This window comes from Mauremys reevesii, linkage group 27 (assembly GCF_016161935.1).
Source record: "Mauremys reevesii isolate NIE-2019 linkage group 27, ASM1616193v1, whole genome shotgun sequence".
NCBI classification, from domain to species: Eukaryota; Metazoa; Chordata; order Testudines; family Geoemydidae; genus Mauremys; species Mauremys reevesii.
In genome coordinates this window covers 8,361,963-8,380,271 of record NC_052649.1, presented here as the reverse complement: position 1 = coordinate 8,380,271, position 18,309 = coordinate 8,361,963, and the positions used below count along the sequence as shown (strand labels likewise).

The window sequence follows — 18,309 nt, the reverse complement described above, 5'->3', positions numbered from 1 at the left end:
AGGCTACATAGGAGGAGCAATTAAATACCCCAGCATGTAGTGATAGCTGGAAACAATAGGAGGCCACCACCCATGTCACTGGGCCCCAGGCTGGAGCTAAGTGGTGGGGTCTGAGGGTTCCCCAGGCCTGATGGCAGCGGCGGGGGGTTAGGGCTGGTTGGCTGCAGCTGTGTGCGAGGGAGCAGAATGCCAGGAGAACGGGGGGGGAGCGGGGCCGTGAGTGGGAGCCGGGACAGCTGCCTGGTGTACGGGGCTGGCTGGGAAATGGGGAGGCTGGAGCCAAACTGCCCCTGTTTGTTTCCTTACGATTCAGGGACGTTCTGGGTCACACCCAGGGTCCATCCAGCCCAGTGTCCTGTCAGCCAGGTGCCCCAGAGGGAGTGAACCTAACAGGCAATGATCAAGTGATCTCTCTCGTGCCATCCATCACCACCCTCTGACAAACGGGCCAGGGACCCCATCCCTGCCCAGCCTGGCTAATAGCCATTGACGGACCTGTCCTCCGGGAACGTCTCTAGTTCCTTTTTGAACCCAGTCTATAGTCTTGGCGTTCACAGCACCCCCTGGCGAGGAGTTCCCCAGCTGACTGTGTTACGCGAAGAAATACGTCCTTGGGTTTGTTTTAAACCTGCTGCCTGTTCATTTCATTGGGTGAGCCCTGTATTCTGAGGAGTAAATGACGCTTCCCTATCAACCGTCTCCGCACCAGGCAGGATTTTACAGAGCCCCTCATCTCCCCCCTCTGGCGTCTCTCTCCCAAGCTGGACAGTCCCGGTCTCATTAACCTCCCCTCAGGCGGCAGCTGTCCCACGCTCTTAATTATTTTTGTTGCCCTTCTCTGAACCTTTTCCAGTCCCAATCGAGGGTTTTTTGAGCTGGGGCGACCCCGTCTGCACCCACTAGCCGACGTGCGGGTGAACCCTGGATTTACACAATATTTTCTGTCTTATCCTCGCTCCATTTCCTCACTAGCCCAACATTCACTTGGCTGTTTTAACGCCGGGCGCCCGAGGACTTGCTGGAGGTTCTGCTCCCGGGGCTGGCTGGGGCAGGCCCTGCCTGGGGCTGACCCGGGGGGCGCTGCCCTCCCCAGGAGCCGGGCGCTGTGTCTAGTGCTGGGTTCAGTTTCGATTTCTGCCTGTGACAGCTCGGCTGGGGGATCCCCGAGGGGGACTCCAGCTGGCGCAGCGGCCGGCCGGCCGGCGGATTCACTGTGGTGTAGCCGAGCCCTGCGCTGGGTTTGTGACGGTTCGTGGAGCCAGGTCAGTGTCATTCGGGTTAAACGTGCCCTGCGCGGGGGGGGGGGCTGGAATAACGTGTATGTGAGGGGAGGGGAGCTGAGAGCCATTGAACCAAACTGTAAACCCTGGATATAATGGAAACCACTTCAAGCCGGGGGGGGGGGGGTGCTGCAGCCCCTCCCAGCGCCCCAAGTTCCAGCACCCCTGGCCCGGAGCTGGCGCCAGGCAGGCGCCAGGCTCCAGGGAGCGGAGCTGCTGAGACCCCCCTCGCTGGGGCCCCCGGGAAGGTTTCGCTTTCAGGCTCTGAGGGTGTCTGGTGGGGCGGGCAGAGCCCCTGGCAGAGGCAGCAGCTGCCAGGCCAGTGCGGAGCAGGCAACTCGCCTGGGTCTGTTTGCAAGCGGGGTGATTCTGGGCAGGGAGGGAGGCGGCTGGGTAAGAAGTGCCCGCCTGCTCCTGCCACCCACCCTGCCCTCACCCTCCGCCTGGGGGTGCCCCGGGGCCGCTGGCTGGCACCGGCATCCTGCCCAGGCTCACGGGCGCTGGGGGTCAGACGAGCTGCCCTCGCGGTACCTTCTCACCCTGCGGGTCCACGGTGCGGGGCTGGGGGCAGCGGTGGGTGACTCAGTGGCCCAGGCTCCTGTCTGACCTGACCGGTCTCTGCCTGCTGCCAGGCGGGGTGGGGGTGGGGGATGATGGATTGGGGGCTGGGCAGGGGGTGGGGAGGGGTTGGAGGGCAGGGCAGGGGGCTAGTCACCAGCTTTGCCCCCTTCACACTGGCTCTGTGCTTCCTGCAGGTGCCCAGCGCCAGCCCGCATGGAGCTGCGTGACTACCAGTGGGAAGTGATCCTGCCCGCCCTGGAGGGCAAGAACATCATCATCTGGCTGCCCACGGGTGCAGGGAAGACCCGGGCAGCTGCCTACGTGTGCAAGAGGCACCTGGAGACCCGGGACCGGGCCAAGGTGGCCGTGCTGGTGAACAGGGTGAGACCGGCGTTGCACTGCTGGGGTGGGAGGGGGCTGATTCTCCCAGCCCCTTGGCCTGTCCCTGGCCAGACATGAGGGGGAGGCGGGACGTGCTGGGGCTGCAGCCGGAGACAGAACCAGCCAGAGCGAGGAGCCGCCCCCACCCCAGGTCTTTGCAAACAGACGTGCTACGGAGGAGCTGTGTGGGCCGCGGGGGCAGCGGGCATTGGGGCTAATCACCCGCGTCAGGCTGGCCTCCCGGTCTCAAGGGGGTGGACTTGGTGCCAGGTGGGGGAGCTGTGTTCACGTGGGGGGGAAGGCAAGTGGGTAAAACATGCCCACCTCCTCCTCTGCCCAGAGAGCTGAGAGCGGGCTCAGTCCCAGCTGCCAGGCCTTGTGGCCGCCCATCCTCCCCCATGGCACCCCAGCAAAGTGTGCTGTGCTCTCTGCATAGCTGGTCCACGTGAGGATAACAGCCTACTACTGCTGCTAGCTAAGGGCATTACCCTGTTAGCTCCAGAGATAGAGAGGGCTGTGCTGAAGGTCCTGGGTTCAAAACCTGCCGATGACCCATGCGAAGGAGGGAGGGTTCCTGAAAGCCTGCTCTACGCTCGAGCCCCCTAGCCAGGCAGGGTGTGGCTAGCTCGGGTTGGGCAGGGGGCTGCGCTGCTTTGCCTCTGTTGTCCATGGGAGGTTGCTCAGCTGAGCAGCCAGGGCTCTCCCTAGGCTCTGCTCTCCGCCCCACCCGTAGCTCGGGGGAGGTTCTGGGCGGCTGCTGTTCAGCACACAAGCCTCACAGGGCGTCTCCTATGTGTTGGGTTGCCAGGTGCACCTGGTGGAGCAGCACTACACGCAGGAATTCCACGTGCTGCAGGATCGCTTCCGGGTCACGCCCATCAGCAGCGACAGTGACCGGAAATTCTTCTTCTCCGAGGAGGTGAAGCTGAGCGACGTGGTGATCTGCACGGCGAAGATCCTGCAGAACGCTCTGACCAGCCAGGACGAGGACATGCACGTGGAGCTGACGGGTAGGAGCCCGGCGAGATGGGAGCCAGCCCACGTGGGACTGGGATCTCGGGGCCGGATCCCCAGCCCGTGTGCCCATGTCAATTCCAATTGACACCAGCTGAGGAGCTGGCCTTTCGTTACTGCTGACCGTGCACAGGCCAGCGAGAAAACCCAGCTTGACTCTCAGCTCCTGGGGGCTGGAGATGGTGGGAGTGAGGGAAAAGGGCTGGTCCCTGGACAGAGGAGCCCTGGGTGGCCGATTCATTCCCTGTTGATACAGTGGGGGCAGCAGGGCGGCTGCCTTGCCTTGGAGATGGAGAGGCAGAAGGGCTAGTGCCGGTGTTTTGTAAACTCCACACATTTGATCTGGAGTCCGTGGGAGGCAGAAGAGACAGTGTCATTCCCCCAGACCTCGGCAGTTGCTGGTCACCTCGCAGAGCAGACCCCCGCTCTGTCCACCTGCCCACATGGTCCCCTCGCCGAAGCACCTGAGCCTCGATATTCTCCCAGTCCTGTTATCTCCATTTGGCAGCCGAGGATGGCAGCCCACAGAGGCTGTGATGTGCCCAAGGCACCCCAGGGAGTCTGTGGCAAAGCTGGAAACTGACCCCGGGGCCCCAGCTAGCACCCTAGTCACGTCCCCTCCTTCCAAAGTCTCCCCCCCCCACATCAGCCTCACTCCGGGGCCCGCAGCTTGGTTCAGTCCCATCTCTCTGGGCAGATTTCTCCCTGCTGGTGATTGACGAATGCCACCACACCCACAAGGACGGCGTCTACAACCAGATCATGGAGGATTACCTGGAGCGCAAGCTGAGAGGCCAGCGGAAGCTGCCGCAGATCCTGGGCCTCACTGCCTCGCCCGGCACCGGGGGGGCCACCAGCATCCAGGGGGCCAGGCAGCACATCCTGCAGGTGAGTGGAGTGTTCCTCACGCCTCCCATCCCAGCTAAGTGGGGGACGTGGCTGGCGGCCACCCCGGTGGCCCAGGAACTGCGGGACCCCCCCGAGATTGCACCAGGCTTGTCTTTTGGCTGCTGGGAAAGGCCCTTGGAGCAGGAATTGGGGCTGCGCAAACTGTCCGCCAAGGGAGCCCATCTCCTTGGCTTCTGGTCACCAGGGATCTGAGATTCTAGCCATGGCAGCCACATGGGTCACGGAGCTGCAGTGTTGTTCCCTCTGGTGTCTGTCGGGGGACGTCCCTAGGGCGTGGGGGGGTGAGTGGCCGCTGGTGCCAGATATGCCTATGCTGATGGTACCCCCCCACCTCCACTGACTGGGAGCTTCCCAGCTCAGTGCGTCCATGGCATGTGGCTCATACGGCTCTCGGGGGCGGGGGGGTGTTTAACCCTTTTAGATCTGCGCCAACCTGGACACCGCCAAAATCATGTCGTCCCAGAAGCACCGGGTCCACCTGGAGGCTCAGGTCCCTCGGCCCAGGAAGCAGTACGACGTGTCCTACGAGAGGCCGCAGGTAAAGGGCTCTCGGGGCTGCACATGGGCACGGACCCCAGGGGAGAAGGGAGAGACCCCACTGCAGGGGAGACCAGTGAGGGGTTTAAACCCCTCAGTCAGCCCTGCTAAGGTCAGGGTCTGGGAGGGGTGGCCGCGCCCATCCCGTAATCAGCTGGGTCCCCGGTGCTCCCCGCCTGCGACCCGGCTTGCACTGTGCCCTCAGGGCATGCCACGGGCAGCAGCCTTCCCCTCTGAGCTCCCCCGCCACGCTCTGCTCCCCAGGATCCCTTGGGCAGGAAGCTGAAGGAGACCATGGCCCACATCCACCAGTACCTGGACGTTCGTGCCCTGCCGCAGGACTTCGGCACGCAGAGCTACGAGCAGCGCGTTGTCGAGCTGGGGAAGGAAGGTGAGGGGTTAACGGGTTGGGAGGAGCCATAGAAATCGAGAGCTAATGGGCGGGAGGAAGGCTGAGCTTGTGGCTCAGGATCTCTGGATTCAGTTCCCAGCTCCGCCTGGCATTGGGCAAATCAGTTCATTGTGCTGTGCCTCAGTTTCCCCACCTGTAAAATGGCGATAACGATGCTCCCTTTGCGTTGCCTCTTCCGACTGAGCGCTCTTGGGGGCAGGGCTGGTCTCTTCTAACGTGTCCGTGCGATGCCCAGCACAAGGGGATCCCTCCAGGCGTTACTATATCTACACACGAATGGCCTAGATAAGCCACCTGAGCTCCAGAACGGGCACCCACGCAGATCCCAATGGCAGGGCTTGCGAGAGGGCAGAATGCTGCCTGCAGCATGTCCCGTAGCTGTGGGACTCCCTGCTGCAGGGTGGGAGGGAAGCTAATGCCCTGGAGAGTTTTTGTGCAGAACGGTGCCTGCAGGGACCCAAGCCACGAACCTGATCCTAAGGATTGTGCAGCCTCATGCGCCAAGGCACAAAGCGACCCGGGGAAGGAATTACCCCGCTCCTCCCATGGGATAGGCTGAGGCCTCTGATCCCGCACCCTGGCTGCTGCGGGGGACTGAACCATTGTGGCATTTTCTGTTATTGCCTTTTCCTCCTCACTGTGTAATGGGCCTTTGACACATGCCTTCTTCCCAGAGCTGGAATAGAACCCAGGTGTCCTGGCTCCCAGACCCCCTGCTCTAACACTAGCTACATCCCTCCCGGAGCCGGGAATAGAACCCAGGCATCCTGGCTCCCAGCCCCCTCCCCCCTGCTCTAACACTAGCTACACCCCTCCCGGAGCCGGGATAGAACCCAGGCGTCCTGGCTCCCAGACCCCCTGCTCTAACACTAGCTACATCCCTCCCGGAGCCGGGATAGAACCCAGGCATCCTGGCTCCCAGTCTCCCCTGCTCTAATACTAGCTACACCTCTCCGGAAGCCGGGAATAGAACCCAGGCGTCCTGGCTCCCAGACCCCCTGCTCTAACACTAGCTACACCCCTCCCGGAGCTGGGATAGAACCAGGCGTCCTGGCTCCCAGTCTCCCCTGCTCTAACACTAGCTACACCCCTCCCGGAGCCGGGATAGAACCCAGGCGTCCTGGCTCCCAGTCTCCCCTGCTCTAACACTAGCTACATCCCTCCCGGAGCCGGGATAGAACCCAGGCGTCCTGGCTCCCAGACCCCCTGCTCTAACACTAGCTACACCTCTCCAGAAGCTGGGAATAGAACCCAGGCGTCCTGGCTCCCAGACCCCCTGCTCTAACACTAGCTACACCCCTCCCGGAGCCGGGATAGAACCCAGGCGTCCTGGCTCCCAGCCTCCCCTGCTCTAACACTAGCTACACCTCTCCGGAAGCCGGGATAGAACCTAGGAGTCCTGAGCCCGATCCTCACACTGGCCCTGCTCTCAGTGACTGCCCAAGGCGCCGGGCCAGGGGATTGGCTCTTAGCCGTTGCTACGGTGGTTTTGTTCCAGGAGCCCAGTCGTTCTGCCGTAAGAAGCGCACGTGCGCCATGCACCTGCGGAAGTACAACGACGCGCTGCTGATCAATGACACGGTGCGCATGATCGATGCCTTCAATGCCCTGGACGAGTTCTACCAGCTGGAAAAGGCCACCAAGCTTCTGCAGGACCCCACGGAGCGCTTCCTCGTCAGCACCTTCGAGGGTAAGGGCTGGATTCAGGATCTGGTGTTGGGGGTGGGAGCCCATAACAAAGCGAGGGGAGGGGTCAGCAAGGCCTAATGTGCTCATCTAGGGCAGGCCGGAGAACCCTCCCCAGGTACCTGCCACCCGTGTGTCTTGACTCCCAGGCCAGTGCCCTAACCACTAGGCCACGCTGCCCCTCGCAGTGCTGGGCACATGGGACCTCTCTCCGGGAGGACTCGCTGCCAGCTGTACATTACGTGTGACGAGCCCCTTGAGAAACGTTAGGTTTAATGTAACCCACGGGGCGGGGCCTGGTCCCCGGGAGCGGATAAGAGCCTACAGCTGCAGCTAATAGAGTCGCTCCTTTCACTTCAGCAGTAGAAGTCTGTGTTCTTAGCGCGGCAGGCCCTGGGTTTGAATCCTGGGCCAGGGTGCGTGTGCTGTAAATCAGCCCTGGGGCTCGCGGGCTCAGAGCTGCAGCTCTCACCTGCCTGCACGCTCCGCTCCGTTGCAGAGATCAAGGCAGCCCTGCTGGCTCTGGCCAGCGACCCGCGCTACGAGAACCCCAAGCTCAGCAAGCTGGAGGAGATCCTCCAGGAGCAGTTCCAGACCCTGGGCCACTCCCGCGGCATCATCTTCACCAAGACGCGCCAGAGCGCCCACGCCCTGCACAAGTGGATCCAGGAGAACGCCAGGCTGGCGAGACTGGGCATTAAGGCAGCTGTCCTGACCGGAGCCGGCTACAGCAACCAGACCAAGCACATGACCCAGGTGGGTGGGTGGGTGCGAGGGAGGGGGCAGACGGTGCTGAAGGCAGCTGTGCCCCGTGTCACGGAGTCCCCGGGCGCTGCTCTGGAGCTGCTCCCCACAAAGCCAGTCAGGACTCTGGGGAGCCTCCTCTCCCTCGGAGCAGCCTGTCTGCAGGGCAAGGAGCTCCCACGGCTTCACCTCCTGGGTCTCTCCTTGGAGCATTCAGCATCCTCTGCCCCTCCGTGCGCTTCCCACAGCGAGTCCCCCCAGGCGGGGTCCTGGGGAAGCCACAGGGTCCTGCCCCCCCACTGCGCAGTCAGACGTGACTCTCAGCCAGCCAGTAACACAGAGGTTTATTAGCTGACAGGAACACGGGCTAACACAGAGCTTGTAGGTACTGCGAACCGGACCCCTCGGCCGGGTCTATTCTGGGGGGCAGTGAGCCAGACCCCCACGTCTGCCCTCACTCCATGTCCTCAGCCAGCTCCAGACTGAAACCCCCTCCAGCCCCTCCTCTCTGCTCAGCTCCTTTCCCCGGCCCGGAGGTCACCTGACATTTGTCTCCCACACCTTCAGTTGGCACCTTTGCAGGGGAGGGGCCCAGGCCATCAGTTGCCAGGAGACAGTGCCAGGCATTTATGTGCACTGGCCCTTTGCTCTGCAACAATCACATCCCCTTATTCCACCACCTAGATACTTAAGAACTGCATAGGGGAAACTGAGGCACCAACACAGCATTCAGAGAAAACATTAAGAACAGTCCCAGTTCGTCACACCCTGTACGGCTCTTCTCAGCCCACGAGCTTCAGGTGCTTTGCACACTCCCCCCCCCTTGAGAGAGGCCATGGGAAAGAGCGAGAAACTGAGGCACGAAGAAGGAAGTGCCGTGCTCCCCAGGCTGGTGACAGAGCTGGGAAGAGAACCCAGGCGTCCTGACCCCCAAGCTCTACCCCACTAGAACCCAGTCTCCTCTCGCAGCTGGGGGAAGAGAGCTCTGGAGTCCCCTCCCCTCCACGAGTGGGGAAAAGAACCCAGGAGTCCTGACTCCCGCCCCCTCCTCTGTTCTAACCACCAGGCCCTGCCCCACCCCACCCCACTGGGTGAGCAGAAGGACGCGTGGGGGACCTGTCCCCTCACACTTGGGGGGAAGGGACGAGTCAGTAGCTTTAATCCGGGTGATTCTCGCCCTGTCGTGGCCGGGGGTCCCCATGCGGAGCGGCAGCTCCAGACTGTGTCCCAGGTCCCATCTTTCCAAGGCTCCCTGCTGTCCTGCAGCCCGGCGGCTGGGCGATTGCTTAGGGGCCGGCCTGGGATCCCGGGGCCAGGCCTGCGGCGGGCGGAAACGACGGCTCCGTCCCTTCTCTCTTCCCAGAACGAGCAGCAAGACGTCATCAAGTTGTTCCGCAAGGGAGACCTCAACCTGCTCTTCTCCACCAGCGTGGCCGAGGAGGGCCTGGACATCCCCGAATGCAACATCGTGGTTCGCTACGGACTGATGACCAACGAGATCGCCATGGTGCAGGTAGCCGGCTGCTCCCCGGGCCTGGCCAGGCCCTTCCCTTGTTCCCCGGATCCCTCCCTCCTGGCTCCGAGGGACTGAGCACTAGGCTGTCCCAGGCCCACCCGGCTGGGTCTGTCTGACACACACCCGGCCCCCGGCTCCCTGGAGTCCTGCCGAGCGCCGCTTGCTGCCAGGTCCCGCTCGCTGGGGCTCATGCGGTGCTCAGCTGTGTGCCGAGGCCAGGACCACATGGGGCACGGAGACCAGACCCCCGACTCCTCTCTGGGGGGGCTCCCTGCAGGCCAGGGTCAAGGCACGCTCGGGGGAGGGGGGGGCTGCACCCATGAGGCCATCTGCCAGCAGCACCAGGGGATGGCGAAGCCGCCCCGCACCTAGTGGGCTGAGCGTTCACCCAACCCCCTCGCTGGGGGGCGTGCAGACCTCCCATCCCCCCACTCCTGGGCGGGGTGCGGGGCGGGGCACTGCCGGCGCTTTCCCCGGGGCTCCGTCCTGAGCGGAGCCCAGGCGTGACCTGAGTGCGCGTCCCCGTTTGCACAGGCCAGGGGCCGCGCCCGCGCCGAGAACAGCCTGTACTCCGTCCTCGCCAAAGCCAACAGCAAGGAGGTGTCGCGGGAGCGGCTGAACGAGAGCCTGGAGGAGCTCACGCAGAGAGTCATCGAAGAGGTGCAGGCCATGCCGGAGAAGGAGTACCGGGACACGGTGAGGGGCCGGCACTCGGGCACAGCAGCTCCTGGCGCAGAGCGGGGTTCCCCGTGCACTGGGCCGGCTGGGGCCTCAGGCCCCGTTCTCCACCCCAGCCACGCTGCTCCGACAGCCTCTGGTTTGTGCTAAGGCCCCAAGTGCCCGCCCCATGGGGTGGTGGATGGCAGCAGCTCCCAGGCCGGAGGTGGAGGCAGCGATGGGGAGGGGACGGAGCGGAGCTGAGGGGGCTGGTGGTGCCTCTTGCTGCGTGTCTGTGGGTGTCTCGTTCGCGGTTGTGTTCCTGTCGCACCTCCGCTGAGCTGCCCCTCCCCTCCTCTCCCCCAGATCACAGACCTGCAGCGAGGCGCCGTCATTAGCCGGAAGGTGAAGAAGGCTGAAGGCAACCAGAAGCGGCAGCTGCACGACCCGGACGCCGTCCGCCTCCACTGCATAAACTGCAACATGGCCGTGTGCCACGGCAGCGACCTGCGCACCGTGGAGAAGATGCACCACGTCAACGTCAACCCGGACTTCAAGTGAGGGCGGGACTGGGGGGATGGGGACCGGGGAGGGGAGCCCTGCCCATGTCCCCCGGGGCACCCGGCCGTTCGCTGTGCAGAGCTGGGCAGCAGCCTCCAGCCCGCACTGGGGACAGTCGCTAGCACAGGCCTGTTTAATGCTGCAATAGACGTTCCCCGAGCCCCTGCCCTCAGCCTCTCTCTCGCTCCGCGCTGAGGCCCCCGGCCTGGCAGCCCCGCTGGCCCCTCACTCAGCCCTGGGACTCCCTGCGGGCTCAGCTTCGCAGCCTCTCCCAGCAAGATCCTGGAGAGACCCGTCAGTCGGCCCCATCAGGCCGGGGTCCTTCCCATCTGCTCCAGGGACAGGTCCAGGGAGCAGCTTGGCCGTGCTTGGGGCTCGGATTGTCCCTCTCCGGGGCGGTGGGCGGGGAGCTCCCCTCCCCAGGTGGCTGCATGCTGGCTCCACTTGTGAACCCTGCACTCTTGGCTCACAAGCACCCTCTGCGTAGCTCCTTATGGCAATGGCTCTTGGTGCATTTCCCGCAGGATTTACTACAACGCCACGTCCAACAACGTGGAGATTCCCCGCAACTTCAAGGACTGGAAGCCCGGGGGCAGCATCAGCTGTGCGAGCTGCGGCCAGGTGGGTACGCGGCTGAGACACCCGCTGGGGCTGGGGACGGTGTTAGCTGCTTTCACAGGTGACTCTCCCCTGCTGGGCACTGGGGTCGAATTGGAAATGCATCCAGTCTGCATGGACAGAGCCCAAGTGACGGAGAATCCACACATCCCTTGGGGATCCCAGGCTGCCAGCCCCAAACGTTCAAAGCCATGAGGTTTTTAAAAGGGGGTTTCTGAGCCTTTAGGGGTCACAGCTCCCCTCTCCCCAGCTTTTCTGCACAGCCATGAGGGCTAGAAACTTCCTTTCTGTTTTAAGGGGAAGCTGAGATTGCCCCCCCCCCATATCACATGACTCCAAGAGCTGGGGCTTTAAGGAAAGCATCAAATATTAAATCCCGGGAATTGGCAATAGTTGGGTCTGTTCCGATGGCTAATTATCCACATTTCAGAATGGGCGACATATTTCCAGTGCGAGTTTTTCTGCATGAAACTTCCAGCCATTGGCGCTTGGGTGTATGTGGGAGTGAATGTCTGTGAGCACGTGTTGGTCTGTGTGTGACTGGGTGGGTGGGGTTAAGGTACATACACCCCCCTGGATAGAAGTAGGAGCTGATTGTACAGTTCAGCTCTGGGATCAGATTCTAAGCCCTGTCGCCCAGACGTGCGGCTGTTTGCTCCTGGCGATTTGCGGTGGGTCCTGACTGTCCGTCCGGTGATGTGTCCCCCGTCTGTCCATGCAGGCCTGGGGCATGGAGATGATCTACCGCAGCGTGACACTGCCCATCCTCTCCATCAAAAACTTCGTGGTGGCGACGCCGGATGGGAACAAACAGCCCAAGCAATGGAGCCGGGTGACTTTCACCGTCGAGGAGTTTGACTACACGGAGTATTGCAGCAGGAACCTGGGCGAGTAGCGGCTGGTGAGCTCAGGAGACCAGCCGAGCCCCAAGCACCCTCCCGTGGCAATAGGGAGCCCAGCCCTGGGCATATAGGCGGGAGCGCCCCTCCCAGAGATCAGCACTGGGCACAGTGGAAGCATTTTAACCCTGCTTTGCCCAGGTGTGGCTCTGTCTTTCCTCCATACGCTCCGCGGCGCCCGGGCACTGGGCAGCGATAGACCAGTGGAGGAGGAAGGACGCCCTGGAGATGGGCCCCCCTGCGCTCCTGCCCCTCTCCGCTCTGCTGGGCCCCTCTGGGCCCACACAGGATCAGGTGCAGGATTGGGACCTAGGGGGGCTGCCTCCTCCGGAGACTGGGAGATGGTCTAGTGACGGGACTGAAGTGTCCCAGCCAAACAGGGCAAGGGACCATAGAACCACAGGGTTAGAAGGGACCATGGGGGTCATGTTGTCTGACCCCCTGCCAAGATCTGGACTGTTCAGCCCAGGATTGACCATAAAACCCCTCCTGCCCTCCCCAGGCGTCTAACACCCTCCCCCGTCCACCCCCCTCTGCCCCTCAGCACTTACTGCTAAGGAGCAGAGTGTTGTGACCAAATCTCTGCCCTGGGATGCAAGACTCCTGGGCCCTGTTCCCAGCTCTGCCGCTGACTCACTGGCTGATCTCACACAAGTCTCGTCCTGCCTCTGTGCCTCAGTTTCCCTACCCGTCAGACAAGGATAATGCCGCGCCCCTTCTAGGGGGAGTCTGCAGGTACATTTCTTTATGGTTCTGTGAAGGACAGGACACATCTCTCCCACCCTGCCCCTGTCCGGGAAAACCCCCCGCTCCATCTCAGTCACAGCTTGCAGTGATTCTGCGCAATGCGCAGAAGCCACTTTTTTTTTTCCTGCTCGGCTGCACGAAGCCGAGTGCATGTCGATTGCAGCAGCGTGTGATCGGTTTGCAGAACTGCCGCCAGCCCCTCTGCTGCCCGAACCGCGAGCCAGTGCAGCGGCTCGTGCTTAGCCAGAGCGGAGGAGCCAATACGAAAACAGGCAAGTTCTCATGAAAATAATAATAATAATATAGCCAATAGGGGGCCCCCTCGAGCCTCTCAGGGCTCTGCGCAATTGCTCAGTCTGCCGATGCCTAGCCCCAGCCCAGCTCTGGCTGCGTAGGAAATACAAGCCCCACAGAGTCCCTAGACACCACGCAATGCGGTCGGGAGTGGCCACGCTGATCTCCAAGCAGCCTGCTGCCACCTGGGGGTTTGAGGCTGTGACACTGGCAGGCCAGGTGCCAGCTCATGCCGCGGTCCCCAGGCCTCCACTGAACACTGACAGATACACGGCGGGCACCAGCCTGGCTCCCCGAGGGTTAGTGGTGTTGAAATAGGTAGTAGAACTATCAGCATGTGCTTCGTGTTTAGACTGTATTGAATCGCTGTGAGTTGCTACGTGCGTTGATCGCAGTCAGACTGTCCCACACTGTACGGTAATCGCTCAGCGTTTGTGCTGTCAGCCTCAGTAACTGTGTAAAGACCGGACCAGAGAGTGCGATTCGTGTGAAACGCTGGTTCCTGCCAGCAGGTGTTACCGCCAGCCCACAAGGAAGGCCCAGCCACACCAGGCAGACTCGAGCGGAACACTCACGTGGACAAAAGACTTGGTGGTTTACGCTCCCCACCCTATTAGGATGAGTCTCGACCGTGAATTCCTCCCATCAGCTGAGTGTCAACTCCAAGCAGAAGCGGGGAAGGGAATAAACCCCCCTAACAAGGAGGAACTGGATCTTTATGCTGCTTTGCATGGGACAGGGATCGCTGGGCGTAAGCGAAAGCGGCCCAGCTGCTCAGCCTGGCTTAGCCCTGCGGACCAGACCGAGCTTGCGTAGCACAGAAGCTTCTGTTACCTTTTGAAACTGAAGATTGGCCCTCGTGTGTGTGTGTGTGGCTGCCTGCTTTACCTGTGTGAGTAACTCGGATTTCCTTGGCTATAGAATAAATCTTTAGACAGGTCACTATAGGATTGGCTGCGCGTGTCATCTTTGGGATGCGATCTGAGGTGCACTTAACCTGGGGTAAGGGACAGTCCTTTGGGACTGGGAGTAACCCGAATATTGCTTGGTGTAAGGGACCATCTCTCACAAAGGCAGGCCCACCTGATCAGAGTGCCCCAGGGGCCTGCCTGCGAGTCCGTGGCGAGGTCGTTACGGTGCCTGAGGAGTTCACACACGATAACTGACAGGTGAGATCCAGGCATGGCACTCACAGCCTGGCAGGGGTTGGTGCCCTGCTTCCTAACAGGCTGCCACTCACGCTCCTGAGCCACTGCAGGACAGCTTAGCAGAGGCACGTGGTCTCAGACCATGTCTCCATTTGCCGAGTTTCTCTTAGACGGAAGAGCACAGGCTGGAGGCCCGAGGAAAGGCCATGAGCCATCTGACATATCCCCCCACCAGCCCGCTCAATGCGCTCATGTCCCACGAAACATGGCTCCAGCGTCCACAGCCCCTCAGAACAGCTGATCTACCCTCCATGTGAGTGGCACGTACAGCCCACCACGGGCACGGAGCAGCCACGGCCCATGAGTCTCTGCCCATGAACCCTGAGCAGAGCAAACAGCCTGATTAAGACCTGGTCTGAAGAACCCACCTGAGCTCAGTTTGTCCACCTGACAGGGAGGAAGCTGCCTGGCTGGGATCTGAACCTGCCCCGGGGGCATTTCAGAGCTGATGCTCAGACCCCTCTGGCAGGAGATTAAAGGATTAAAGTGGGAGCTGCAGCAAGGCAGATCTGAGAACCAGCCAAAGTGGCAGCCTGCAAATATTCAGCAAGGTTGTCTGGTGTCGCTAGGGCAAAGGGAGACGTGCCCCTGGCGTGTCGGGACAGCCCCCGGCAGCAGCGCTAGGGCAAAGGGAGACGTGCCCCTGGCGTGTCGGGACAGCCCCCGGCAGCAGCGCTAGGGCAAAGGGAGACGTGCCCCTGGCGTGTCGGGACAGCCCCCGGCAGCAGCGCTAGGGCAAAGGGAGACGTGCTCCTGGCGTGTCGGGACAGCCCCCGGCAGCAGCGCTAGGGCAAAGGGAGACGTGCCCCTGGCGTGTCGGGACAGCCCCGCAGCAGCGCTAGGCGGCGAGACGTGCTCTGGCGTGTCGGGACAGCCCCGCAGCAGCGCTAGGGCGGGAGACGTGCTCCTGGCGTGTCGGGACAGCCTCCGGCAGCAGCGCTAGGGCAAAGGGAGACGTGCTCCTGGCGTGTCGGGACAGCCCCCGGCGGCAGCGCTAGGGCGAAGGGAGACGTGCCCCTGGCGTGTCGGGACAGCCCCCGGCGGCAGCGCTAGGGCGAAGGGAGACGTGCCCCTGGCGTGTCGGGACAGCCCCCGGCGGCAGCGCTAGGGCGAAGGGAGACGTGCCCCTGGCGTGTCGGGACAGCCCCCGGCAGCAGCGCTAGGGCTTTTCTGCATCTGAGTTAATTCGCCATGTTGCATTTTTAACACTTGAGCAAAGTGGCCAGTGAATCCGCTCTGGCTGGAACAGCTGAGCCCTGTGCTGCTGGGAGCGTGGCTGCACCAAGGAGCTGAGGGCTAGAGGAAGGCGTGTGCCCCTGCTCCATGGCCCAGCCAGCCAGGAGAGACTCTGCAGCAGCCATCAGCACCGGGGAAGAGTTGTCTTAGTTAATGGGATTGGTTTGCCTCTTCACTGGGCACTCAGCTGAGACCCCACCAAACTCATGGCACGTGCCCAGCTGTTTGTTTTAAACACACAGCTGTGCAAGCCGTCTCCTCCACAGTGCATCAGCCTCTCCCATGCGGGCCAGCCCCACCCGCAGTGTCGCCCTGAATGGATTTAATTTGCAAAATCAAACTGATCACAAACCACAGGTTCGGGACTTGAATGGCTACCTGGGAAAAAACATATTCAGGCTGAGTTTGAGGTGGGTTAGCGACACACAGAGACCCAAAAGTGCTAATCAAAAGCCAATGCAAACGATAAACACCGGGCAATAGATGGACACAGAGTTGACAGACTCACAACTTCATGGAGCAATGAAAACAGAGACAAGAGACAGGCAGTGGAGGGCACCGTAAATCACCTTTGTCATGCTGATGTCCCACTGGTAAATATCCCTACACCAGTTTTTGTGCCCCTTTGTTTACATATTAACATCCCTGGCCATCTGTAATTAAATCTCCACCTCTTGTCCATATGGGGCTTTCTAGGTAACCGTAATTGGTGTTCTGATTAGTGATAGAGCTATTGGTGACAATTCGTTAACATTGTCAATGCACTTAGAGCAAGGTACATTACTTAACTCCATCCCACCCCCCCAAAAAATGTCATTCAGATTTCACGCTTTGTGGTCACTTGTTTATGCCACAGCTCTTAGCGCTCCACCTCGTCACCCCAGATCACTTACTCCTGACTCTGATGCTGGCAAACTTTTAACTCCCAGGCTTAAGCCAATTGCCAAGCCCAGCTTAACGTTAACCCTCAGCTTGCACATTCTCCTACTTGTGTTTCAGCTCGAGGGGACTGGGCTAGATGACCTCCCGAGGTCCCTTCCACTCCTACGGCTCTATGCTGGCATCACTCAGCCAATTGTACTGTCTATATAAAGTAAGCTTGTTTTATAACCTCAGGCTCAGGTGTGTCCTGGGGGGAGGGATGTCTGACTCCACCCCTGCTACCTCCAGGTAGGCCCCGCCCCAGACTGGCACCCGCAGCAGGGGCTGTGTGTGTGGTAGCTTCCGAAATGAGCAGGGCTTGTACTAGAGACCCTCATTAGTGAGCGAGTCTGGCTAGAGAAACGTAGCCCCTGGCTCTAAGGGCACAGCAGCGGTGGGGGGTTTAAAGCTCACGTGCTGCAGGCTGTGGGGGGTAGCGGCTTAACAGGGGCATCTGGGCTTTTTGTGGGACTTGCTGGAATCCAAGTTGTTTGGCTGGAAATGACTGTGCCTGGGCATCCTGGCCTGCCTCAGGCTGATCTCGGAGCAGGCTCTGTCTCTTCCTTCAGGTCTGTAATCCGCTGTGCGAGGGAAGGTGCTGTCCTGATGCAGTGATCTCTGGAGGGCTGACGCGTCAGGCCTGGCTCTAGGGGGGATCTTTGCATGGGTGCACTGCAGTCCCCTGCTGTGGGTGCACTAACGGGAGTAAAACAGGCTTTATGTTGGCCTGAAAACGAAGGGCTTGGCTACAAGGGGAGTTATTCCAGTTTAACTGTTCCCTGTGTGAATGCTCTTACGCTGCAATAAAAGTGTAATTCCAAAAATTAATCCACTTCAGAAGTGGATTAAGCTAATTTGAAATAACTGTTTGTCTGCATAGGGAAATTAATTTGGAATACGATAGGGTGTGAATGGAAAGTGGCTTAATTACCCCGATTAACTCCCTATGTGGATGGTTTTATTCTGGAATAAAAGTGCCTTGTTCTGAATTAGTGGCTTAAATGAATAGTGGATTAAGTTAATTTGGAATAAGGCACTCTTATTCCCGAACAAAAATGTCCGCATGTGGCATTAACCAGGAACAGTTAATCCACTTTACGTCCGCACCCTACTTTATACTGGATTAAGGTTCGTGTGTAGACGAGCCCGGTGCCAGTCTGGCCTATCTACACAGGAGGTTGGCCTGGTGCACAAACCCCTTGGGTAGCCAGGCCCTGGCAGCCTGGCCCTGCGTTTCCAAACAGAGTCACTAGAGGGAAGCCCAGGCCAGGGCTGTGAGCTGGGCTGTGTGTGCGGGGGCGGCTCGGTCCCTTGTAGGGCTGTGAAGGGAAAGGCCAGTTACCGCTGGGCCCTGAGACCGGCTCTGAGGCAAGCGGCAAACTGAATGAACAGAAGCGGCCTTGTGGGGCTCTGGTCCCAGCTCGGCCGGGGTGGAGCAGACAAGGCCCCGCTTAATCCAGTGTCTGCTGTGTAAACGTCCTCCTGGGGCTGCTCCAGCTTCCCTCAGCCCTGGGCCAGGCCGCCCCCCTCCTCGCCGTCCCCGGCTGCCCTCCCGGGCTCCCTCAGGGGGCCCTGGGGCCTGCCCCCAGCTCCGGCTGGCAGGAGGGTTTGGAGTTCGCCATGGACACCCCAGAGCGTGGAGCCCGATGGCAAAGCAGTGGCCCTCTTGGCCTCTGTGCCGGGAGCCGGGACCAAGCGGGGACCTCCAGGGCCGAAAGAAGCAGCTCTGAGGTAAACGCCTCGGCCCTGTGGGGCTGGGACCGCCCCGTGTCGGCGGGGGGTCGGGAACAGCCGTGAGAGCTGCGTTTCGGGGGGGGCTTTCGGCTGGGCCCCTTGCAAACGCTGACTTGGGGGGGAATGTTGGGGGCTCAGCTCCCAGAGTCCCTTGTGATTTCCCCAGTTGCCCGCCAGCCCTGTTACAGCCCCTGGGGCCCTGGCCTCACCCCGAGGGGGGGGGGGCATTTCTAGACTCTGCCTTGCTCCCGGGGCTGGGGGGCAGCATGGGGCCCTTTGAGCCCTGCCCCGAGCGCTGGGGGAGCCACAGAGGCTGCAGGGAGTCGCTCGGCCGGAGCCTGTTCCCGCTGGTGAGTGATTTACGCTCTAGTTCCCGCCCCATGCGCTCCAGGGC

General features: G+C 61.2%; 1 protein-coding gene across 5 annotated transcripts; it reads left to right on the top strand.

Annotated features, from left to right (window-relative positions):
• Positions 1-1,224: 1,224 nt before the first annotated feature.
• On the top strand, positions 1,225-13,763 carry DHX58 (DExH-box helicase 58). 5 transcript variants are annotated; one of them, XM_039517015.1, is made up of 13 exons: positions 1,225-1,262; positions 2,036-2,222; positions 3,031-3,232; positions 3,934-4,124; positions 4,567-4,683; positions 4,947-5,073; positions 6,593-6,784; positions 7,280-7,536; positions 8,888-9,037; positions 9,575-9,736; positions 10,064-10,254; positions 10,783-10,879; positions 11,598-13,763. In XM_039517015.1, the coding sequence occupies exons 2-13, from the start codon at positions 2,055-2,057 to the stop codon at positions 11,769-11,771; spliced, it is 2,028 nt and encodes a 675-aa protein (XP_039372949.1). In that variant the 5' UTR covers positions 1,225-1,262; positions 2,036-2,054; the 3' UTR covers positions 11,772-13,763. The 5 variants fall into 5 exon arrangements, with proteins under 5 accessions (XP_039372949.1, XP_039372946.1, XP_039372947.1 ...); XM_039517012.1 differs by lacking the exon at positions 1,225-1,262 and adding an exon at positions 1,549-1,626; XM_039517013.1 differs by lacking the exon at positions 1,225-1,262 and adding an exon at positions 1,567-1,673.
• Positions 13,764-18,309: the final 4,546 nt, after the last annotated feature.

Excerpts from the sequence above, each read along its gene's own strand:
- DHX58 (XM_039517015.1), top strand. The coding sequence starts at position 2,055 with ATGGAGCTGCGTGACTACCAGTGGGAAGTGATCCTGCCCGCCCTGGAG. Across the intron at positions 4,125-4,566 it reads CCAGGCAGCACATCCTGCAG|ATCTGCGCCAACCTGGACAC; the intron begins GTGAGTGGAGTG and ends TAACCCTTTTAG. Across the intron at positions 6,785-7,279 it reads CCTCGTCAGCACCTTCGAGG|AGATCAAGGCAGCCCTGCTG; the intron begins GTAAGGGCTGGA and ends GCTCCGTTGCAG.